The sequence below is a fragment of the Micropterus salmoides genome, unplaced genomic scaffold (genome assembly GCF_014851395.1).
Source record: "Micropterus salmoides isolate LMB-PRFRI ecotype aquatic unplaced genomic scaffold, ASM1485139v1 Ms_hic_scaffold_6, whole genome shotgun sequence".
NCBI lineage: Eukaryota > Metazoa > Chordata > Actinopteri > Centrarchiformes > Centrarchidae > Micropterus > Micropterus salmoides.
Window position 1 is genome coordinate 1846279 of NW_024044348.1, and position 24948 is coordinate 1871226.

The 24948-nt window shown below is 42.9% G+C and overlaps 1 protein-coding gene across 11 annotated transcripts in view; it reads right to left on the minus strand.

Annotated features, from left to right (window-relative positions):
- ppfia1 (PTPRF interacting protein alpha 1) overlaps positions 1-24948 on the minus strand; it is a 47446-nt gene that overhangs the window by 6263 nt on the left and 16235 nt on the right. For 3 of the 11 annotated variants that reach the window (XM_038700654.1, XM_038700653.1, XM_038700652.1), the window contains exons 3-25: positions 22281-22382; positions 21536-21700; positions 21295-21369; positions 18766-18867; positions 17490-17723; positions 16510-16656; positions 15223-15357; positions 12315-12398; positions 12092-12223; positions 11848-11910; positions 11385-11464; positions 11146-11296; positions 10378-10601; positions 10010-10241; positions 6931-6960; positions 5164-5288; positions 4909-5081; positions 4700-4793; positions 4227-4238; positions 3011-3092; positions 2713-2913; positions 2273-2335; positions 1283-1309 (exon numbers count right to left, since the gene is read on the minus strand). In XM_038700654.1, the coding sequence (XP_038556582.1) occupies positions 1283-1309; positions 2273-2335; positions 2713-2913; positions 3011-3092; positions 4227-4238; positions 4700-4793; positions 4909-5081; positions 5164-5288; positions 6931-6960; positions 10010-10241; positions 10378-10601; positions 11146-11296; positions 11385-11464; positions 11848-11910; positions 12092-12223; positions 12315-12398; positions 15223-15357; positions 16510-16656; positions 17490-17723; positions 18766-18867; positions 21295-21369; positions 21536-21700; positions 22281-22382 (2733 nt within the window). The remainder of the gene's footprint in view (positions 1-1282; positions 1310-2272; positions 2336-2712; positions 2914-3010; positions 3093-4226; positions 4239-4699; positions 4794-4908; positions 5082-5163; positions 5289-6930; positions 6961-10009; positions 10242-10377; positions 10602-11145; positions 11297-11384; positions 11465-11847; positions 11911-12091; positions 12224-12314; positions 12399-15222; positions 15358-16509; positions 16657-17489; positions 17724-18765; positions 18868-21294; positions 21370-21535; positions 21701-22280; positions 22383-24948) is intronic. The other 8 variants (XM_038700657.1, XM_038700656.1, XM_038700663.1 and 5 more) reach the window with 6 other exon arrangements.

Consider the following 24948-nt stretch of genomic DNA (forward strand, 5'->3'; position numbering starts at 1 on the left):
AAGTATTCTGTCTGCTACAAATGCTTCATTAGAAAACTCAATGTATAATGAATCATTTTCAAGTACACAAACTACAGAGAAAACATTCCTTAATTTACTTTTATGTGTTTTCTGTATTTTGTGGAATTAATAACAATATTGTTTTCATCCAGAATTATTTAGAATGCTTAATAAAAACTTTGACTGGAAGTACATGACCACTAAGAAGGTTTGATAAGTGGAGCTGTGGTATAAATCTAAACGCCGCAGGTAGATTAGACACGACTGAATCAAATACCATGTCATGCTGAAGGTAGACTAACGCTATCTGGGTTGGGTTTTTTTTTTTTTACACAGGAAACCCGACTTGCTGCACTGTTAGTGACAAAACCCTGTGATGACAAACCAGTCAACCACAGGTTTCCTTCTGATACCCCTGCACTTCAGCTACACAACCACTAGATGAAACCACTGAGCTCCTCCTACAAGTTCAAGCAGCAATGAGAATTGTTCCTTGTTGAGAACGGTTCACCAAAATACTATATTATATCGAATAAAAAGCAAAGAAAACAATCTGGGCTTAAAATGTTCTGTTTTCTGAAGTTACAGCACCTCACAGCCTCTTTTCTTGTTTCTGATTTAGCCTCTGGCCACCTGCAGATAGTATGGAGCAGAGGACTTTCTGCCTGCCACTTTTAAGATCTCCCTTTAAAGTACGTGGTATTACCCGGGTTAGAAGGGGAAAATCCTTAAAAAGTTAGGATTTATTCATTTTATTTTACATTGAATTTTCTTAGGGTTGCGCTATAATGGAAAGGCAGGACTCGTGTCATTATGTATGCATTATTAACCTTTCGTTCCTATACTTCCGGTGCCCTTAAAATCATAAAACCTCATGTTCTGGGCTTGTTATCTGCAGTTGGTTTGGACTATGTTATAACTACTAACAAACACCACCACCGGGGTATTTAGTAGGGCTGAACAATATTATCTCTATGTGATAAAACGAGATTTTCTAATCGCACAGGCTGCGATTACACTCACATGACACATGACACCCAAGAGGAAAGCGGTCTGCAGACGATGCACCAACGTAATAATATACTGTGGTGTACAAATGTAAGGGGTAAAACTGCACAATTTGAATGGATCACTCCAAACATGCTTGTTGTAAATTAGTGAAAAGTGACCTGGAATTAAATACAGAGGGAAAACTGATATACTTCAAAAGAACAAACAACGACTAAAAGATGGTGTTAAGAACAGTAAAAATTTGGAAGGTTTTAGGGGATTGTGTGCAAACCTGGGCCCAGCTACCCTCGTCATCCTCCTGGTGTTAGCATGGTTAGAGTGAGCATGGTGAGAAGAACAGAAAGGCGAGGGGTTAGTGAGGCAGCAGTGCTGGGTTAGAGCAGCTTAATGTGGAAAATATCATTCAAGCCAGACAAAGTAAAATAACAACAAGCAAGATAAATTCATGTTAAGGGATCAAAGAGGAAATAATAATGGTGAAAACTGTGGGAGTGGGCAAAATGGATAAAATCCATCTATTACTGTTATGTAATTTTATTTTTCAATATATCTTGTACTTCACAAAACAAAATTGACAATCGATTTAGAAACTGTGTGTTTAAAAAGAGAGGACAAATAAAAGGATTTCAATACATCTATTCTCATGCTCATTGATTTGCCCACAATGGTATAATACACCGAGAGATACTAAAGCAAACTTTAAGGCACAATCTGACAGCAGACTAATGTATACTACATCGTCAAATTGCCCAACCCTAGTACACTGCACTGTTCCAGAAACAGCCATATTTACAGTGACAGTGGAGTACTTCATGCTTATTTTCTCTTGTTCGTCTGCCATTGTTTGATACCTGGCACCACTTGTTCAAAATGTAAAGAGAAATGGCCTTAAACTTAGCAGCAGGTGTCTTATTTTAAAGTAACTATCCAGTACTAACACACATACACACAAAACACTAACTAACGTTAAAGCAGAAACGGACACACACCAACGGGAAGAGACAAGAAAACTACCAATACCAACGAGGAGGAAAGAAAATGACAAACTAGCAGAAAGAAGGCGGCCTTGTTTCAAGTTGCCCAGTGAGACGGCACAAAGTCAGATAAATACTAGATGGATCATCCACATTTAAGTGTGAAATATTAATTTATGCATGCAGTAAGTAAGGTTTAGCTGTCCTGAAGGCAACTTGGAACGAGCCTCAATGGTCACCACTGACGCAAGAAGCCACCAGTGCCCAGCCAATCAGGGTAGACTAACCGTGGGAGGTGTGGCTGCCAAACTTTCCATTTCTTCATGTGTGACCCAAACGTTTCCTGTGGTCTGATCATTTGACACCCCCCCAATCCCCAAGTGAGAGAAGTGTGTAAAGAGGAAAGAGTGATGAAGGACAGAAAGAGAGCGGGATGAAGAGAAGAAAAGTTTGTTCATTACCTTTATCACTGTTAGCAAAAGAATGAAAACCAAAACTACTTTGTTCTGATCATTAGTACATGTTTAGTGTATAGGCAGTTGAAATGTTAATGCAATGCAAGTCGTGCTCAATCAGATGATAAGAATGTGCAGACAGAGAGTTAGAAAGCATCATCAATACTTTGGATGGGCAAAACGCCACCTTCATACAGACTGAGCGCTACATGTGGGAGTGTACACCCTGTAGAGTAGGTGGCTTTTAGTCCACACCCAACAGAAGAAAGTACCGTTCTCGATGTCGGCGGGGCCGAAGGGCTGGTGAGAGACATGATTTCCTGGATGGCCAGGCGCAGTTTCAGACGATGTAACGGGTTGCTGATGCCAATCTCCCTTTGGATCTCCGTGTCTGATAGCGCTGACATAATGGCTCCGCTCTTCACGTTGGCACGGCATGCAGCCACGTACCAGGCTGGCATGCCCACCCACAGCTGACCAGAAGGGGGCAGACGGGAGACAGTGCCATTTGTTAACCTTGATAAATGCTGACAGAAATGTTACTGGTTTGAATGGTGTTTGGTGGCGTACCTCCAGCCAAACCACAACAGTTGGTCCGTCCCACTGGGCGAACGGCAGGCCCTGCCTGCGAGCCTCCTCCAGTAATTCATGCCTGAAACACAAAATATACCATTAAAGCCAATACGTAATACCTACAAAAACCTACACACATACAGCCACACACCCCAAACACAGAGCCCATCTTTGGAAAAGACATGTACACAAACCCCAGACATCAACTGACATGCATACTCCAAACAGAGAGAGCAGGAGTTTGAGAGAAAACAAAGAAACAGAAACCCAGAAAGACTCAAACATGCTCATCTGGAAAAACCTTGAACAAAATCTAATCATTTAAAAAGTATTAAGAAAACACAGGCCTATACAGACCAAAAGTGTTTGTCAAAACCTCCTCAGTCGTTTTCGGGTTTAACCAGATGGGTCTTTTGTTATAAGCCCCTGGGAGTCATAGCCAGGGCTTCGGGATTGAGGTGCTTCATTAGACAGTAGAGTCCACTTAGAAAATGACTTAGGTTTGGATGCGTTCCTCTACAACTGTAAGGTGCGTTACATGCATAGAGGGGAAGTATTTAAGGCAGGAAAGCTGTACATGTCTACATCCATTTCATGCACATTCTCAGTCTGTAATAAAGGAACAATGCCGTTTAGCAGAGAATCCCTGGAGGTTTTTCGGGGATGTTGGAAGGCAGCTTCTGATTCATTTTCTCTGAAAGTTGTTTCAATTCACTAGTGTGGCAGCAAGCCTTTATTGATGCTATCAAATGAAGGAGGCAGTCGTATTTGGCCACTAGATGGGGTTGTGTACCACATTTCACCTTTAAAGAAGCCCATTCTCTCTTTTGACAGATCTGCCATTATAAAAAGATTAACAGATAAATCCAAAAGCCGGTTCTTAACCAACAACTTTAAATAAATTTGTAACAACACTGCAATTGTGCTTTAGTGAATTATGATTTTTTTTTTTATTTACGGCAACTATTTGTCAGATTCTGCCATTAACTTTCTTTCTAATCTTTCCTGTAGTTGTGGTGCATAACTCCATGCTCCAACAGGAAAACCTTTCTCTCACTAAATATCAGCACACACACATTGCTGTTAGTTAAGCTCCAGTGTGGAAAGCAGGGTAAAGAGCAGCATGACATCAAACATTCGGAGGGACAGTTGTTGGAACCTCATTGTTGAGGAACAAGATAAGGCAAAGCAAAAGCAATATGAACCGACTTACCCTGTCTTTGGACTAAACAGAATGAGAAGGGGATGATGAAAAAAAAAAAGAAGAGGGAGGTTGACAAAACAAAGAGAAAGAATGAACGGATGCTAATTTAAGAGCTACATGGACACAAAACAACATTTACGGCGTTTGCAATCTGTTTGACTAAGAATGACAGGGAAAACATAAAATAGGTGTGGGAGATGAGGGCAATGGAAATGACTGGGTGCGGAATGGAAGGGAGATGAGCTGATAGGAGTGAGTGTGAGTCAGGTGGCGGGAAGTGAGCGTCTTAGCCAGCCATGGACTGCAGCAGGAGCACGAAGCCCACGATAACACAAAGGGACTTGTACATTATTAACACTGTGTACCAGTATAGGCATCATGTATGGTAGGGCGGCATCTCTTCACCTTTAAACATGTTTCTCAGCTTACATAAAATGTGGAGACAGCAGAGGATGGGGGGGCGCTGTTAGGAAGACACTTACTTCTTCTGCAGCTTCCTGTTCTTCTCTGCAGGGCCACCCAGGGTGCCCATTCCCAGGCCATCCTTAGGAGAGCTCTCTGCCTCAGGAGTGCCAGCTAGGAACATGAAGAAACACCCTGCTCAGAGATCTGACAGGGCCAGGAACACAGCCATACTGATAGGCTAAACATGTGCTGGAGCGGAATAAAAACCCTGTTCCTAATGTCTGACCTTGGCTGGGGGAGTCCTTGCCGGGAATGCTGGGTCGGCCCTTCTCCTTCTTCCCAAAAAGGCGTCCAATAGAAGACTTGATACTCTTCTTCTTGGCTGCTTTGTTGAGGGAGTCCTGGCTGCTGTTGCTGCTGCTGGGGTTACTACCTTGGCCGTCCTGCAGGCCAGCCAGACTACGGGGCCAAAGGTAAGTGATTAAGAAAGATCAAAGAGGTAAAATGAACATTTCAAAGTTTCTTCAGGTGCAGGTCTTACCCTCGAATATCTCTAATGTCCTCGTGGCTTGCAGCATGCCCTGCATCCCTGTTTAGGCGCATGGAGCGTGGAGTGGTAGGGGGTGACGTCTCACATTGGATAGTGGCCTTGTCATCCTGAGCAGACTGCGTAACAGTGGGAGAGACATAAATTATTGACATGCATCACTCCGGGATTTTACTCCGCACAGACCATGAGGTAAGGAAATGAAGAGCACACCCTTTACTCTGCACACACAGCTGGTAAGTAGAAAGCTGGTTCATTAACTTTACACTATACATTATTTATGCACCACGCAGCTACACTCCAAGAGGTCTGTGACCACTACATACATACTGCATTTCACTAGATAGTAGGGCTGTCCCCGATTAAGGATTTACATAGTCTAATCAAAATCGTCCAGTCCCGCCTACAGTCGACTGTTTTTGTGCGCGGCAATAGCGAGCCGAAGCTAAACCGAGGCTTATTCTCTCTCTCTCTCTCTCTCTCTCTCGCCTGCCATTCACAGGTCTTAACAGAGTTTTACGTCGCGGGTCTATTTCAAGTAGCCGGCTATTTAAAAACAGTAAAATATTCCTTGTGTGGTTCATCAACGGTGATAATAAATTATCCAAAAGACCCGCGAGGTGCGAACAACTCGGCACAACACCGGTGAAGCCGGGGCTCCGTCTCTTCAGCCACTACACACACACACACGCCACACCTACACATGCGCACTGACGCCCCAGGGTTACAATTTTGGATTTATTCACGCACTTTATAAACATGTTTATTTACAGCATTAAACGTTGAAATGTATATTTTAACAGGCTGCACGTTAACTTATCAGGGGGAAACTGGTAGTTTCAGACGTTGAGCACCGCCATATCGCCAAAACGGCATGATCCTTGTTTCGCTGCGAAGCGTCAACTGTGACTGACAAACGAATCAGGCTCCACCCATAGAAGCATCGAATCTTCGAGTATTTGGGGTGAGCCCTACTAGGTAGTAATGCGATTATTCACAATATCGTTCTTTACCTTAGTAATTAGCATTATGTCCTGTTAATATTAAGTTCTGGTACAGAGCTGATTTTGGCTTCTCATCCTGTTTTAGATTTTAGAACTATGTCAAGTCACAGATGCAACAGGTGACAAACTCCAAAACATCAACCTGGTGCCAAAGCAGCAAGGCATACTGCTTCACAATAACAGTTCAACTTGTGTTCCACCTACAGTTCTCTGATTTCCACTTCAGACAATCTCACTTCTTGTGCAAAGAGTAGTTTTGGAAGACTCGCTTGGTATCCCACAACTTTATAATGACTAGTTTAGGGGTGCAAATAGCAATTATTTTCATTATTAATGAAAACTGAAAAATGCACACCACAATTTAAAACACTAACCAATCCAAAACCAGAAAGACTTTTAATTATTAAGATGCAAGACAAAGAAAAGCAAATTTAAAAATCTGCAGCTTGAAAACTTATTTAAATAATTAATTATCAACATTGTTGCAATTAATCTGTTAATCGTTTCAGCCGGAGAATAACAACAGTTCAAGAATGGGGTAAAAAATAAATTTTCACCTTCAAATGTTCATGAATGGGATTTTAAGACTGTATGCATAAGCATCAATTGGTCCCGGATGTATTTTTGCAGGATGGAATAGAGAAACCAAAGTTTAACATTGTGGTTTGCACGTGAGGGGGCTAGAGATGGGAGATGAGGGAGTGAGGATAATAGACAAGTAGCCGACAGAGCCCAGTACAGCTGGTCTCTAGTTTACCTTCCTGCGGTGCTTGCGCAGGTCACTAGGCTGAAGCATGGCAAAAAAGGAGAAAGGAGAAAAGCAGTTAGTCAGACGCAAAACAGACCAGCGTTGGAACCAAGCCACGCACAAACACAAGAGCAGCAAATCACAACAAGATATACATTTACCGATGTATACTGGCACACACACCCCTCACTGAGGAGACCCAGAGTAAAGTGTTACTTTAATAGTGCAGTAAAAACATGCAGTTCTTGGGAAAATAAAAGTCTGCAGGAACACCACTGCACCCAGTCAGGAGACACTGCAAAACAACCCTGCTGAAGGCGGGGTAAGGACGGTAGGATAGGTGCAGCCTAGCTAAAGGAAAATAAAGGAATATTAGAGGATATTAGAGAAGTGCAGACTTTTACACTTTAAGTGGAACCAAACACTTGATGAAATCTATTTGAATAATTGACCAGATAGGTAGACAAGCAGCTGGCAGGTTACTGCTGATTAACATGGGTGTTGAAGTCTCACACAACGCTATGAGCAAGTTAGATTGAAAGTTAACAGGGTGGTTTTGCTTTATGTGGTAGTTTTCACTTAACCAAGGGCAGCACGACACCTGAATTTATGAACCAGAGCTGTTCTAGTCATATTTTCCACTGTGCACCTAAAAAAGGGGGAGGATTTGCCCTCGCTGCATTCCTCACAGGCCTGGCATTAGCAGAGCAAATAAACCATCAGCGTGCCACATATCTATGGGAGTTTCTCTTGCCCCCAGGAGGAAAATACCTAATCACTCATTTCCTTTCCTCAACTGACAAAGTGAGGCCAGGGCAAGGAAGAGATTAGTGAGCTATAAAAGGGAAACAGGAAGAGAAAATTGAGGCGGTGAGCAGAAAATGTATTTAATCACCTAAAATGTTCCTTTTCTTCTAGTGTCTTCTTATTTAGAAATTAGTTTCCCTGATGCTTCATAACAGATGTGAAGGTTTATCATAGCAAGATTAAAAACAGAACTATGTTAAGGCGGACATGGCTGACAAAATAAAAGCAGCAATCCTTCCATGTCTGTAATGTGTTACAGCCCTAGTTTAATAAACTTCATGAACTGTTTAAATCCCTCACTCTCAGCAGAACAGTATGCCAGCTTTTCACTGCAACAGTACTGCAACATTTGAATTAGACAGTAACTGCTCTGCAATCAATCCAATGCACGATGACTTCATTTTCATCAACAACAACAAATAGGACACCTAAACCTCCCAGAAATCTTGCAAGGACTGATCATTTCTTGCAATCGTAAGATCGCAAACTCCTGGAAGGACTGACTGATGAGTAATAAGTAATACAAGCTCCGCTGTTAACAGGAAAACCAACGGCATTACAGTTCCCCCGAACCAAAATTTTGAAACCCAACTGTGTTTAAAGAAGTGCGTCTGCCGTGGAGAGGCTGAAAAGAGTGCAAGCCAAGCCTAGCAGGCGTAACCGGCGTATGAGAAACAAGGCTCTGTAAGCTGAAGTACAATAAATAGCCGTGTTTCCATCAACGTTTTGTTATGCACATTTTGAAGTATCGCGTTAGGATGATAGAAATGGCAAAATCTGAAAAACCTTTATTTTGCAAAAAAGGACCTCTCCATTTTTCTCAGATCAATGGTCTTCAGGTCCACGCAGTGTCTCCCATTAATTAACGAGACCATGGCGGCCCGCCACGGAAATGTTAACATCTCCCCGCTGCTGTAAGCTCGCGCACTCGCACACTTTGGCATCTGACTCTTGACAGCCACTTTACTTTTAAGGTAACTACGGTAAATCTTGTGCATTTTACTTTAAAATGCACGAGATTTTCCCCCGAGAGGGTCCAAGGCCCACCCACCTTAATTCTGTGGGAAACACTGCCACGAGCTGGTTCTGTTTCTGGTTTGCAACACATCCTCCTTATTTATTACAGTAATGTAACGTCAATTACTGACGTAAATACACTCGCTGTAGTCTGGTTTATTCTCTCCAAACCAGCTGATGAGAACGCACCTAGATCGCATTTTCTTTTTTGCAACATTAAAAAAGTAAAAGTAAAATTAGCTTGACAATTAGTTGGGTGGCTAATGTTGTAAATACAGCACAGTGACTGTCCAGTAACCCCTATGAGACACAAAAGCACTGGCAGCCTGTTGCACAGACCTGTGGCCAAAACCAAAGCGATTCACAAAGAAAGGCAGTCCTGTGTGCAGACGGGAGGACCAGAGGTACACCGGTGAGCGGGTGTGTACTCTCTAGTTTCTAAACCAAAACAACAATGCTTTTGTTCTGCTAGTATTATCCATAAAAGGGAATTCTGGTCCCCAGTTGAAAGGTGTGGCCCTTTCAACTCATTGTCCAAATACTCACATGTATGGAGAATATTGACACAAGACCTGTAGTTTTGTTCATGGGGTATTACTCCACTCTCACACAGAGCTCAAATTAATTTATTGTCACAGTATTCTTAAAGCAAAGTGATGCGTTTAGCACGCATCGGGGGAAAAATGTTTATCAGCTTCCTTTGTGTTTTATGAGATGTAAACTGATGAAACAGAACAGAGAGGAAGAGGCACCCATCTGGGGAGAAAAGGAAGGGAGCTGTGGAGAGTTCCACTGGTACCTGAAAGTATGGTGCATAGCTATAGGCTTGAGGGGGAGGACTGAAGCCAGTTGCACCATAGGGCAGGTAAGTTACGGTCTGCTGGGAGAGGGAGCTCTGGATGATGTAGGGGTCATAGCAATATTGCTATGGGTAGGGGGCAGTTACATGTACACACGGTTACATACTCTCACACATACACAGAAAATATTAGTGCACTAATCACACTGGCGAGAGGAGACAGCATAAATACACAACATCAACATGGAAAGGCAAACAGTGTTAAAGCACTTTTGGAGGAACTAGACTCTTGGACCAAAACTACAGAAAGACAACAAACCAAAAGACCAACATAAAAATTAGTATGAAGGAAACTGTAATTCTGACTTATTCGACTTATGAGTTAATACTAGTGAATTAAATATGCTATTCACTGCAGATGCATGAGCCTGGTCGGGAAACATATCAAAGTAAAGGAAGGGTTACCAAGGTCATGACACCCATGCGGTCCAGTTCTCTGTTGGGGCTACGGGGAATGCGTCTGGGGGTGGAGTGGCCAGAGCCTGGGGGTGAGCCGCCCAACGAAGAGCCCGCACACAGTGACGGAGGGATGGAGCCCATTGAGCGGAAACGTCCTCCTAGGCTATCGCCGCTGCCCACCCGGCACTCAATCTCCTCTGCCCGGATGGCGGTGCTCTCCTTCTCCTCTTGGATCATTCTGTCACAATAAAGGAAGCAGAAGGAGAAAATGAAGTTAAATTTACACACTACTGAATGACATTTTGAAAAAGATAGAAGTGACAAGAGGCCAGGTTTTGGGATGCCTGTCATGGTAGCTCTGTAGCTGCTGGTACCTAATTTCATTATTGATGGCGTCCAGCTGCTCCTGCAGCATTAAAGCGAGGGTCTGTGCGTCAGCCTGGCCACCAGGGGACAGCAGGTCCACCGAGCTGAAGATCGTCTCTCGATCCTCCTCCAGGTCTGAAGCATCCATGTCGCTCTCAAACGCCTGGGCCACATTTGCCAGAACGTTGGCCTGCTGCATGCGCTCCCACTCCTGCTCATTCAAAGTCTGCACCTGGATTCATCCATACAGGTACACAACGGGATGGAGAGATCAAGATAACAAGTATTCAAAGAGAAGTTGAAAGCGGAAAAGGATATCGTAGGGAGAAGGGATAAGAGACAGTTAGCAGGATCCTTGAGTATTTGCCATTAATGCAGCACACAGACAACTGTCACCGTTCTCTCCACCACACTGACTTACATGTCGCTGATGTCCAGAGTGGAAGCAAACAGAAAGAAATGGAGAAGAAGATCAAAATCAGCAGAAAGAACTTAAACAGGTAGAGGAAGGAAAAAGGCACGATACAAATAACATGTGTTACGAAGAAGACCAAACCAAATGACCCTTCTAGTAAATTCAATCATTTCAGAAGGGGGAGAGACCACATGAAAACCTGCCAACCTCCTGGTCAGAAGTGCCAAACCTGGACACGTGATTCCACAAGTTCTAACGTTCTCATTTGATTAGAAAATTAGCTATTCTGTGTTTATGCTCCATGAACTCAAATTTTATATATAGTATGTGAGCCGACAGCAGATGTGCCGGGAGCTCTCACCTTCGATGGCTCGTCCCGTAGTGCCGCCATCCGTCCTTTTTGAGGCCGTCTCAGCACAAGAGCGCTGCCATAATGGTCTGAGTTACTGTCCATCATTGAGGAAGCAGACACTGGATACCTGAAGTCCGGAGTGCTGCCCATCTGAGACCGTCTGGAAAAACACATTTTTAAAAAACAATCAGAAAGACTCTGAGAGGTTAGAGGCTGAATCTGTGAACTCTTCCAGTGAACTGACTCACCCATGTAGTAAGGAGTTACTCCTGCTCCTACCCTGCTCGCTCTCTGCCCTCATAGTCTCAATCTGGATCAGGAGCTGCTCCTATAAGAGAGGACATTTACAGACATAGCAATCATTTGGTGTAGATACAGTCGCCTTAAGGAAAAAGTTACCATTTATAGAACACAGATACAAGGGGCTGTGGCTCAGGAGGTGGAGCAGGTTGCCCGTTAATCGGAAGGTCGGCGGTTCAATCCCCGGCTCCTCCAGGCTGCATGTCGAAGTGTCCTTGGGCAAGATACTGAACCCCAAATTGCCCCTGGTGGCTGTTCCACCAGTGTGAATGTTAGTTTCTGTTTGAGCACTTAGGCTCAGTGATTGAATGTGTGTGTAAAAGCGCTTTGAGTGGTCAAAAAGACGGCGCTATACAAATACGGAGCATTTACAAGGGGAAGAATCAGCTTATACTTTAAATGATCTCTCACCTTCTCATGGTGAGACTCCTCAATCAGCTTCTTGGTGTGCTCCAGTTCTCTTATCAGGGCATTCTGGAAAGAGACGGAATAAGCTCATAGCAAATAACCGGTGACTGAGCTGAGAACCATGCACCATGACATGTGATGTCATTACCAACGGGACACACAGTGGAGAAACAACAAATCTTATGGCAAAGACTACTTCAGCTTGTCTGCCTCTTGACTAGTCTCAGAGACTTTATGTAATATTCACCTTGTCCTCCAAGGCAGACATCCTCTCTTTGAGGTGAAGCTGGAGTCTCTCGTTGGACTCTGAAAGGAGCTTGTCCACTGTCTCAGACAGACGCTTGTTGTGCTCCTCGTTCATCTTCTCTCGCTGCCGTGCCTATACAAAAAAAAGGCACACGTTAAGACTGTCTTAAAAGGCAGTAAAACTGCAAGGAGTAGGCCTAATGTAGAGACAGCTGATCTCTCACCCTGAGCAGTTCCTGGTTCTTCTCCTCCAGCTGGGCCTCCAGCTGCCTCAGTCTCTCCTCCACATTGCCATGGCGTTCCTCTGCCTAAAAATGGGGGACAATACTTTTTTTTAAGCTTTTCTGTACAAAGATATCCAAGCCTCAGTATATTCAATCCTCTCAGAGCTAATGAGAAGTGCTAGACTTTGATCTCCCCCTGGAGTTTGTCATCCATCCTGGAGAAGGACACAGGTTTTGGCTGGAAAGCCCAAGTCCTTCAAAAGGATGGGATCACCAACATCAAAAGCCTGGGAAGCAAGCATCTACCAACTTACAGCCAGAGTTCGAGAATCATGCACCAGCTGCATCAGGAGAGGACAGCAAAACAGCACAACCCAAAGAAAAAGTAAAACACATTGAGCAGCAAATACTTCCCAGTTCTACCGGCTTGTTTATGCCATTACTGACTCATGAAACAACAGTTAATTCAGTATTTCATCTACAATTACACAAATATAACCAGTGTATAACTGATATTCTCAGTCTTAATTATGTAAGCGCCAATAGGATGGTAAACATGTTTCTGTGACACAGCCTGTTCCAGTGTTTTGTGGCTCTAAAGGGCAGGGTCCCCACAAGTCTTTGAGCCCAAATCAACTGGCACTTCCTGTTTGTGTTAGACACCAAACTAGGATGGTCTTTCATGAAGTTCTGATCAACGCAGCTCACTAGCACATGAAGCACAAACACACAGGCGTACAGAGAAGGCCATGTCAGGGTCTAGGTTTCAGGCGCAATACGACACAACAGCATTTTTAGATATAGTCTGACACTGAACTTAACCAGGCACTAAAATTGAAATTAGGTGATTTTAAATCATGCACAAATTTTTCTTTTCTTCTGTAGTTCTGGAACTGTAAATACTGCCATTCGTTTCTATGAACCTGGTTAAGTTTTCCAGTATCCAGGAGGTTATCCAGAGTTTAGCTCTGTGAGTGAAGCTGGTCTACCTTCTTCTGAGTCTGAGCGCCTTTCGAGTCACACAGAGCACACTAGGGGTTTGACAAGGAGGTGGTTACGGGCAGCATGAAGAGCACACAAGAACAGAGCATGACAGAAAGAAAGAACGAAATGACAAAGAGGGTACACTTTTAATGTGAACTTGAGCACAATTACAAAGAGTGGCTGGAGGAAGAAAATGGACAGATGCTGTAGATTCAGCAAGACAGAACAGGTAGACAGACAGACGACATATTGTATTAGTAGGGCTGTGCGATGTGACGAAAATCCCATATCACAATACAGTTCTGTTCATATCCAAATAACAATACATATCCTGAAATAGTTACATACAATGTTTTGCTAATTCAATGAAATACCATCGGTCCTCAGGATATTTATCTGCTTCATAAAAGGTGGGCAATGTGATTTTGGAGAAATCCAACACCAGGACAAATACCATGATATAGAGTGAACAACGACACAGCAAGTAATGTAACTAATGTTAGCTAGGTTGTGGGTTAGCAATCTGTCGCTACTTGTTGATGCAAAGCTAACGTGAAGGGATACGGCCCCAGAACCAGCGCGGCAGCTCCAGACAGCGATGCTCACAACTCTCCTGCTGCTATAGCTAACATCACAACAAAAGGAAGAAAGGAAGCTGAATGTCTGTGGGAAACGTTACCTGACACACAAATCGTGACTGAAACTGCCGGATAGTGTTGTGTGGCTCGTCCATTCAACAGATTTCGCTCTGAGATATGAGCTCCTTGTTTTTGCTTGCATGGTCTGATTCCTGCTGTTCAGCATTACCCATTTCTGAGTAAGCTTCACTCTCCTCCATGTTTGATTATTCTGAATGCACATTTCTTCCCTGCAACACTGGCAAGTGTGGAAGAATGTACCGAGGTGAAGTCAGTTTTAAGTGGGATATAAGTTGTGAGTGTTACAGCCCTATGTGTTAGAGCAGGAATAATACCACTTGGATGTTATATTAGACTGCAGAAGAGAGACTGAGAAGACTGAAAAGAATGGATGATTTACGTTGATGTCCTGAAACTGCACGGAGGCAATATTAAACATACAGAGGCATTTCTTTCCATTTCCACCCATGTCTGTCTAACTGCCATGTTCTATAGAGCAACTATACGGCTTAAGCTCTAACCAAAGAGGAAATGAGTCACAATCATTAAAAATGCATGGAGGAAGTTGTTTAGATGGGATACGAGACTGAGTGGGAAAGTATTAATTAGTATGGAATGTCTGTAACGTAGCATAGGCACAGTATAATCATGACTTTGGGATCGCCAGGACCACTGCATGCTCAGTTAGTTGAGTTGCATATTGTTTATAGTTTGTTATATTTTGTAAAAGAAAAGAAAGGAGAGGGGAAACTGCAAAATGGACAGAGAAGAGGCGTCTGCTTCCTGATAGACTCATGATGACTCAGATGAGAATAAAACTTAAATTTCAGAGATGCACTGCGAGCCAGTTCCAATACTAATAAGGTGCTAAATTGCCCGCGCAGGTTTAGCAGCAGCATGTGTTGTCCAGGACAAAGAGTCAAACTATAAATGGACAAAAACATGAGCCAAATCTCTAAAAATAGGTCCCTGTGGACATTTGGAGTAACATAAACAATGGCTTCCTCAGCAGCTTCCGCAGGCAGCTCCTGGTTGTTACAATGTAAAGAAACTAATCTAACAGTCCTTACGTTATGTTGCCTGGCACTCACTGTATGTCAAGGTTGGGGTTCACAGTTAGGAGTAGCAATATTTTGTTAATTCATATTCCTTTAACTTTTAAGGTTCTGGATTTACAAAGCCTTCTGATTAATAAGTAACATTTGAATATATTAAAGTATTGCATTAAATCCCAAATAAAAAAGGTGGGTTAAGAGGTGCACGGGGCAGTGGACAGGTGCTGGTACCTTTGTGAGGGCAGCTACCCTCTGGGCTAGCTCAGCTTCCACCTCAGGCAGAGTCTCTGCCTTGCGAATGATCTGCTGCAGCTTCTGCTCAGCCAGCTCCAGCTTCTCTTGGAGTTGCCGGTTTCTGTCCTCAGTCTACAACAAACAAACCAAAAGCAAACAGTCATTAGCAAGCTTGCTGAAGACTCGCCTGGGCTACATCCTGGCCTCAGGGTTTGCTTTCAGTTCCACAAGGTGAAGACAGTGGCAAGAAATAAGACTGTAGGACAGGGGAAGAAAGAGGGGGAGACAAAGGGAGACCGGGGGTAGGGATGGGTAATGGTGGGGTGGGCAGGAAGTGCGGAAGAGAGCATTCATAATGACACAAAGACAGACAAAACCCATAAGAAAAGAGGAGAGAGACATCTCCATCTCAGTGAGTACGTGTAAAGAAACAAGCTAGTGTCTTTGAGGCCTCCCATTTAGTGCCTGCTGCGCTGGTCAGTGTGTGAATACAACAGGAATTCATTAGCAGGGGTTTGAAAACTGCCAAGGAGAATTGCAGACGATTTCTGCTGGCTGACAACTCTGAGACTCAAACTCCAAAATCAACACGTGTCTTATATACTCAAAGTCCAATTACAATGTGCAAATGTGTATAGATGTCACTTTAATGAAGAACACACTGTATGTCTAAAATGACCTGTATAATAGTTACATAACAGAACGGATATCCCTTAGAGGGAGAGTTCTTGCCAGGTTCAAGCTGTACGATTGGATTAGGGGAAGACTTGTACAGCTTGAACTTTCTTTTCTTACTCCCCTCGAGTTAACACGGCCAATGAGGTATGTGAGATTATTTCTATGTTTTTACATGATGCTTATATTTATTGGATAGGCTAGCTACAGCTAATATACCTGCCGAGTTCACGTGAAAGCAACGTGATAGCCTACCTACGTTTTAGTAAATGTCTAGCAAGCTAATTATCTGCACGTCTAACAGCTTATGCCCTTAGAAGTACTGGATTTTGTAAGCTATATTTTGGATTTGTGAGGTATTTGTTTTAATGGTTATCCTTTAGGAAAATGCTCTACACTGTATAAGACTCTTTAATATTTATTTATTTATCCATCTAGTTCTAGCTGCATGCTTGACGACATGGACGTGCAAATGTGCTGGTGATTTAAACTGGAGGGAAGCAACAAAATAGCTGACCCTAAATGACACAGCAAGCTTGGTCTTTAAGAATCCACGCACACATCGATGCAGGCTTCAGTAATTCCTAATCATAGAAGCACGGGGCCTACTTGTCTGAAGAGGGACTCCTTGTTGGCCACTTCATTCTCCAACTTGTCGTTAAGGTCATGGACGGAGGTAGCCTCCCGCTGAGCTGCCAGGTAGCGCTTCTCCAGGGTGGTGATCCTCTCCTCCATGTCTTCCTTCTGCGCCATGGACTACAGACACACAAACATTTGCGTTAGTGTCTTCAGTCTTTGTGGCCTTGAACCGGACCCAACGTCCTCTGATCCTTGCATCTTCAGATGGAAGTGAGGGGAGTTTAGCAGAGGAGAATTAAACTCTACAAGATATGACGTGGGTAATAGTGTAAGCTTTGTACTGCAGTATACATATACAACATTATACACAGCACAATATGCATTTAAGTACTGTGCCGTTATTGGCTAAACAAGAATGCCTCGACCATAAACTCCATTATGTGTGAAATGCTCATGTTTTTATTTAATCCTCTCCATCCACTGTGTGACATAATACCTACATATCTTCTTGTGTTTTATATTAGGGAGGGCAGAAACCATAATATATACTTTTACATACTTTTTTTTTTAGCTGACGCTTTTACCCAAAGCAACTTACAATTGCTATACATGTCAGAGGTCGCACACCTCTGGAGCAATTAGGGGTTAAGTGTCTTGCTCAGGGACACAATGGTGGAGGGGTCACAGTGGGGGATTAAACCCGGCTCTCTCACACCAAAGGCACAGTCTTATCCATTGCGCCATCACCACCCGTATATGTATGTTACACATTTGCAATGCATTATTTCAATCCGATTTCATGAATTCAAGATTTATCTTTGCAATATACTTGTTCATCATTTCACCTTAATGCCAACAGTATCTCACTGGCAAATCTGTATAAGCAATAAACAAAACGAAAAACTGATTTACACGTCTGAATTTTCAATGCAAAAGAAAAAGGAAAATACATTTAAAGGAATGTATATATTCTCCTCATCTAAGGATTTCAAATAGACCGTCCCGCCTACCTCTCTCAGGTCTCTCTGTAGCCGCGTGTTCACGTCTTCGGACTTGATGAGGTCCTTTCGGGCCGTGTCCAGGTCCTCTTCCAGTTCACTGATGCGTGAAACCATAGCAGCCATGCGCTCCTTCATTTGGCCCAGATCAGCTGTCTGACGGTCCACCACGTCCTGGAGCTCACCGACCTTCCTGATCACAGGTCCTGACTCCTCCTCCTGACTCAGCGAACCATCCGAAGACCGCTGTGGGTGAATTAACGCAACTGTTTTAGGGACTCATCTTAACCACCACATGGATGTTCATCCGCCCAACACACACTGGTTGTTGATTTTGTGTCGTTTATGCGTGCACTCTGATCAAGGCATATTCATAACAAGACAAAACATCTTGACAAATTACTGTTTACCTGTTTGCTATGTTGTCATTTTACATTTAGATCAAGCCTGTTATGCACATAATGATCATGAATTTGAATTGCTCACAATCACTGTATACCTGCTGTTCTTTAGGCCGAGTAATAAAGCAGACTCCAACAGATACAATAATTATAAAGAATACATTAAAGACATAAACGTTGCTACGAAATGATTTTAAGACTACAAAAGCATGTTAGACGTGGTCATCCTAACATTATAGTATAGTATTTTACGCATCTCTTGCTGGACTTACTTGCCGATACGTTCGTACCCACCTTTAGACTGAGGTGTGTTGTTTGTCTGTGTATGTATGCTGTTTTGTACGCAAAGTTGCACTGTGCACTATTGATGTTAGGGTTTATATTATTTTAAGACATACTGCAGAACAAGCTGTTGGCAGTAACCTGGACCGTTCCCAGCCTGCCCACCTCTTCCAGTATTTGCATCTTGTCAGAACATGTATGTACATACATTGCATGCCAGGAAAGTAATGTTTAATTTCTCTTAATACATGGAAGAACGGAAGGAAAATGAATGATCACAGATACATGCATTATTAACCTGTAGAGTTTAGGCTTATTTGTTTAAACAATTTGTAAATTGTATTTTCATCAGAATTGGGGTATTGCATCTACTGTAGATCTTTATGACAGAATATGTTAACCATTCTGTAACTTTAAAGACTTGCACCTGCACCTTAAACATGTTCATATAACAATTTATTAACAAATCATATATATAATTAAAATTGTTTAGATTTAATTTCATTTACTGAACAAGATGCTGGACACACACAAGCTACTGTAGCCTTGTCTCCCGCTTGGCTTTCACAAAATGCCAGTCCACATATGCTGCCGAGTCCGCTCACCTTGCCATTAGTGCTTGGTGTGTTTTCAGAGTTGTGGTTGACCTCGCTGGTTCCATCTGCCAGCCCTCTCTTCTGGCTGTTCTGCTCCCTGAGGTAAGCCAACTAGAAAAAAAACACCACTTTGTAAACACCTTTTGGAGTCATTCGTTTGCTGGTGATAACCAGCTACACAATTATCAAGTTAACCACTTTCCCAAAGATAAAACTAGTTTGCTTCCTTTTATCATTTGTGATGTTATTTTTTCCATTTCACTAATGCGAGTACTGTGTGTACATCGGACAGAGACACAAAGAAGCATAGCTTACGGCTCAAAACACATAGTGGCCAGAGTCCTGAGTTCAAAACACAACTATTCTGGTTGCAAACTCATAAATACACTGCACATATACAAATATACTAAATATGCCAAATGGTCTTACAGCAGGAAGACAAAACAGCAAAAAGCTGCCTTGCCTTAGGAAGTAAGCTTACCAATAAAAGCAGAGAGTGGCAAGTGGTTGATTTTGTGTGTGCATGTGTGGTCCCAGGCTGATTCCCAGGAACAAAAGATGGCTGTAGCATGAAGAGCTATAGCATGAAGCAGAGAGGAAATCTAGGACACTTCCCCGGGATCCTCTGGGCTTTTTGTCAATCTTAATCCCATTCAATACACAGTGAACTTAAGACTCTTCCTCCATTTGCATACATGTGGACATGGGTGTACTTAAGAGCCCTGAATCAGTTTATCTTCCATGTGAATCCTCAAGTACGTAAACTGACTGCAATAAAATACAATTCAGTGCCATCTGAAGCAATGCTAAGCAATGTTAATATTTTAAAGGGCCTATTTCCTTGCCAGCATCACCTGGTGTGAAAACTCTCAATCTCATAAAAGATAAAGTCATAGCAACACTTGCAGCCAGATGTCAAAACTTCTTTCCGTTCAGTTTGTTACAGCAAAGCAGGAAGCTTCACGTCAGGGAACTGAGGCGAACGCGGAAGTCACTTAAACCTGAATTGGCCAGCAGGAGGCGACTCTTCTGGTTGCAAAAAGAAGTCCGGCTCCATTAGAAACTATGGTAAAATGTTGCTACTTCTCAGCTGATTTATTCCCTCAGTTTCCTAATGAGTTTATGGTCTCAGTCACTAATTTCAAGTCTTCTTTACACAGCGTGATGTTCATTTAGTAAATTATGGTCCCATTTAGAGGAACAGAGACCAGGAAGCAGGGGAGGCTTTAGGGCGGGATCAGGCTAGAGTGACTCGTATCCACGGCACTGTGTAAATTTAATCAGCGCCGTTGAAAAAGCTTATTAAATGTCGGCTGTTCACTTTCTCTGGTGAGTACATTTAGTTTTAAGCCTGTTGTTCGCTAGTCAAAATTATCAGCCCTGTTAGAATTACAGTTAACGTGAATTACAGATGCACCTAGCTTGGCTAGCTAGCTAGCTCCACACACGGCCGTTAGCCCTACCATCTCATCCAAATATGGTCACGTCTGGTGCCGCTGGTTGAAAAACTCAACATGGCGGCGCCCTATCGGCCAAAATCGAACTTCAAAATGGCAGTCCACAAACCAGCGGGTGATGTCACGATGACTTCGTCCACTTCTTTTAAACGTCTTGTGTGCGATCAGTTATGGCAACTGCATTTCATCATGTTGTGATAACTAACCTTCACTTAAGATTTCGCCGGCGATCAACAGCCTAAATAAACTTCTTCAATCAGAATCAGGTACACTTTTACATACGAGGAATTTGCCTTGGTATAAATTGGTGCTTACAGTACATATATATAAAAAGTAAGGAGATCAAAAAATGCACAGAATAAAATCACCGCATTTGGAACATTTGACTTGTAGTTTTAAATATGAAAACTATCAATAAAACCCATCAAAAAGAATTTAAGGATGGGGCAACTAGGTCCTACTGTGTAGGGCTTCCCAATAAAACACAAATAGTGCTCAAGTAACAGCACTTACTTCGGCAAGAGAGCAGTGACACACAATGGTGAGAACCTTCTGTTTGTAAACGAACTGGCAATGTTGGGTTAGGTGTTTACGTGGTTAAGCCTAGATGCATCACTCACAAGGTGAAAACAAATTAAGCATGATTGATGATTAAGATGATTACACACTGATTACTTTAGGCTGTCAAGTTGTTACAGCAAATATCCCTTCATCGCCTGATTGTAGTCTAATGCATGTTTATACACTGATCAAGATGCTGATCAGACAGCATGGGGACTGCACAGGTGTGCCTTATGCTGGCCACAATAAAAGGCCATATACATACATTTATTGTGGCCAGCCTAAGGCACACCTGTGCAGTCCCCATGCTGTCTGATCAGCATCTTGATATGCCAAACCTGTGAGGTGGATGGATTATCTCAGCAAAGGAGAAGTGCTCACTAACACAGATTTTGACAGATTTGTGAACAATATTTGAGAGAAATAGGCCTTTTGTGCACATAGAGAAAGTCTTAGATCTTTGGGTTCTAATTGAGTCTATTTCTTTTCAGCTATGTTCAATAAAAGTTATGTTGCTTACTTCTTTGTGCGAGATGGTGAGCTGTTCCTCCAACGCACTGCATCTTTCCAAGGCAACGCGTAGTCGCTCCCTCACCTGGAAAACAGTGACACAACATAAACAAACATGTACAACTTTGCAGATCTTTTATTTGCCTTGCAATGTCAAATCTCTCTAATGCACATGTTAACATGTACATGCATGTGCACACAGGTACTTCATTCACTTCTTTCTTTCAAACAATACAGAAACACAGTCGTACCTTCTCATCGAGGGCTTTGTGGTGTTCGAAAAGTGACTTAAGGGCTTTGAGGACCTCCACTTCACTTGAGACTCCGGCTGGAGACTGAGCCTGTCTCTTCACTACTGTCATCCTTAGACTACGTTCATGGCGAGACACCAGGCACTCCAAGTGCTCCAACAGGAGCTGGGAACACAAAAGACAGTGTTAACAAGTGTGAAACAGCGATTAGTTTATTGCTGTTGCATTGTTTTTTTCCACTGATCTTGCATGACAAACTGATGCTTTTCACTGCCCAATACTCTTTCAGATATTAAAAGCAAAACACTGTTCTCTGCAAAGAGTATGCAAGAGTAAACATAGTGAGAAACAGCACTGACTAATAACACGCTTGCTGAGGTCTGGTCCTGCTCCTCCTCCAGCACAAACAGCTGTCTGTAGTGAGATTTACTGTCAGCGGTTAAAATATTTTGATGATTAAGCAACTTGCCACGCCCATAACTTGTGACAATGGTTTGGATTATCTGATAGAAACTGATTTGCCAACCAGAGTTATGACAACAATTTATACCCAAAGCAAAAACACACAGGAATCTGACAAGGATTTCCAGATGAGTACGCAGGCTGACTAAACTTTCCTCATCAATGGTGGACAGTGGAGGCCCTTTTTGAATATTTAATACTTGCAGCTTGAGATACAGTTTGTCAGTTTGTCTAAAATATTTGTGTGTGTGTGTGTGTGTGTGTGTAGGCACATTATACTAACCCGTGTGTTGTTTCTCTCAGCCTTCAGCTCTGCAATCTCCTCCTCCTTCTCCAGAAGCTGCTCCCGACACACGTTCACCTCCTTTGTCAGTGCAGCAAACTCCTAGAATAGAAATGTACAAATACAGTAACACGTAACTGCTACTTACAAAGCATTTTTCTTGTAGTTTAAAGGCGCTGCAGTTGAGAAAATGCACCACTAAGGCTGCTACTGCCTTTATCTAATCCTAGTTCCAACCTGTACCATATACTACAGGTTGCGGCTCTCCACCTACTGTAATCTCATCCTCAAACAGAGCAGGTTGGGGCTTAAAACAGAGGACATTTTCAGCAATATAACATGATAAATGTAGCACGTTTGGCAAACTAATTTCTCAACTCCGGTTGATTCGCGAGTCCCCCCATACTGTGCCGTGACTGGCTAGTACTCGTCACTTGTGATTGGATCAGATGCTGGCAAAGGATACAAGTAAGCCCATATGCAAGCGGTGGTACAGAGCAGCGCTAATGAAGGGTGCTAACAAAACCAACTGAGCAAAGCACCTGCAGAACAGACACCTCTATAAAGAACCTCAAGGGGTTGGAGATCGCTAAGTACTAAACAAGATAGCCTTGTTGATAAGCTTGTTGTCCTGTCCAGACAACAGACATAAATCTCAAAACTAAGCTAATCCCCCTCAGAGCTGTCAGACAGCAGAGTTTCAGTTGACATTTCATATCTAAGATAAGTGGATCAGTTCCCCCGTGGTATCGCGAATGGTATTAAATATCGAAATTTTTCAAGGTATAGTCTCAAAGTTAGAAATTTCAATATCGTGACAACACTGATTCACACAGACTTTGTCATGAGTAGAGTTGGGTACCAAACTCCATACTTTTAAGGGTATCAACTGAATTACATTGGTACTATTCACGTAAAATCAGGCGGTGCCAAATTTTTGTACCAGAGAGTAGAGAGAAAGTAAAGCCTCATTCACACTACACAATTTTTTGCCCGATTTGCCGCTCGGCGAGCTCGCCGACCGTCAGGCTGTGATCGTAGTAAATCAGCGGTTGATCGGCGGTCGCCAGTTTTTATGTTTGAACTACTCAACGATGCATCAAAACGGCTCCACCACACATCACTGCCACATCGCCGACGTCTGCCAGATATCTAGCACGCCAAATATCTGGAGAAGTCGGCCGACTCGACATCCAGCCAATGAGAGCAGGCAGCTACTTTTTCCACTCTCCCCTCAGCTCTCTCTGTAGCTCACACATTCTTTGTCTTTATAATTTCTATCTTTATAATAACTAAAAACAGCTGTTTCGCGTGTAGATCGCGTCATTTCACGTGTGTTTTCTTGACAAAACATGGTTTGGAGATGTGCGTCGGGTGACACAGCCGCTGTCAGCTCGTGTAGTGTGTGACCCCCCGTCACGATCAGTCACGTAGTGTGAACGCCACAACGACTTCAAGACGGCAAGTTGTGTAGCGTGATTAGCAGGGCGATTGGCCAACGCTGAAAGTCGTGTAGTCTGCACTAGGCTTAAGACTAAGAGGGGGAGACTACCTCACCCCTGTTGCCACTAGCGAACTGGCCACTGTCTGTCACCCCAAGCGACTAGTGGCATGCACACACACATCAACACAACATTCAGTCAGTTCATGGAGAATGCGTGGCCAACCAGTGTGGAGAAGAAATTCACAGGAGAACAAGAGAAAGAGAAGAAGCACAGCTGAGATGAAGTGCACTACTAGGAGAAACGACAGGAGGAAAGCGTCGCTAAATGCTGTAAAATTACAGTTATCTTCAAGCATTAGGAACATTTAAAAAAAAAAAAAAAAAAAAACATACTAGCAGGACTGCCTTCATATACAAGTTGTTTATAAGTAAAATACATTTATTTATTAAAATAAATATTTGCAAAGCGTACCCAACCCTAGTCATGAGGACATCAGTGTTCATAAACATGCAGCAACACGGTGTGATGTTAAAATAGTAGAAAGACTTTGATAAAATCCCCCCCAAGTCTTTGAGAAATATACAATATACTGCCACTCTCTGCTGAACAGACTTTTTGTAATAAACCTCACATCACTCAGATCTTTCTCAGGTTCTCACACACATACACTTGCTTTTGGGGATTACATGCATGGTTGGACATAAAGAATGTGCCATCCTGATTTTTTGCCCTGCAAAAACTTGCACGGGCACCCTGAGTAGCGAGGCCTTCTCGCTACGTTTCAGAGGGTGGGAGATGTGTGTGTGCGCAGAGGCTGGGGGGAGGGGGGTGCTGGAACTGATCGTTCTTTTCAGTCACTACCACAACTATTCTCTCTTCCCTTCACTCCAGGCTTTGAGCTTTTCCAGCGACTGACACAGATTCTGCTTCACTAAAGGAGTAAGCGGGAGTTTGCTATTGGCTATGACCAAGGTCTCCACTCTGCTAGCCAATGAGAGACCATAAAAGGCAGGCCCCGGGTAATTACAGAGTGGCTTACTTCCTACATTCCAGAGCAGACGCTGAGGTTGAGTTGTACAGCAACCTTAAGATTTCTCCATGTCTCTATCCGCAATTTATGACCTTCTTCTTTTCCCTTAACGTTCCTTAACTCATCATTTAGACAGAAAATCACGTTGAGTAAAAACAAATGGGAGCATTTGGTACTTGCTTCTGTAGACTTG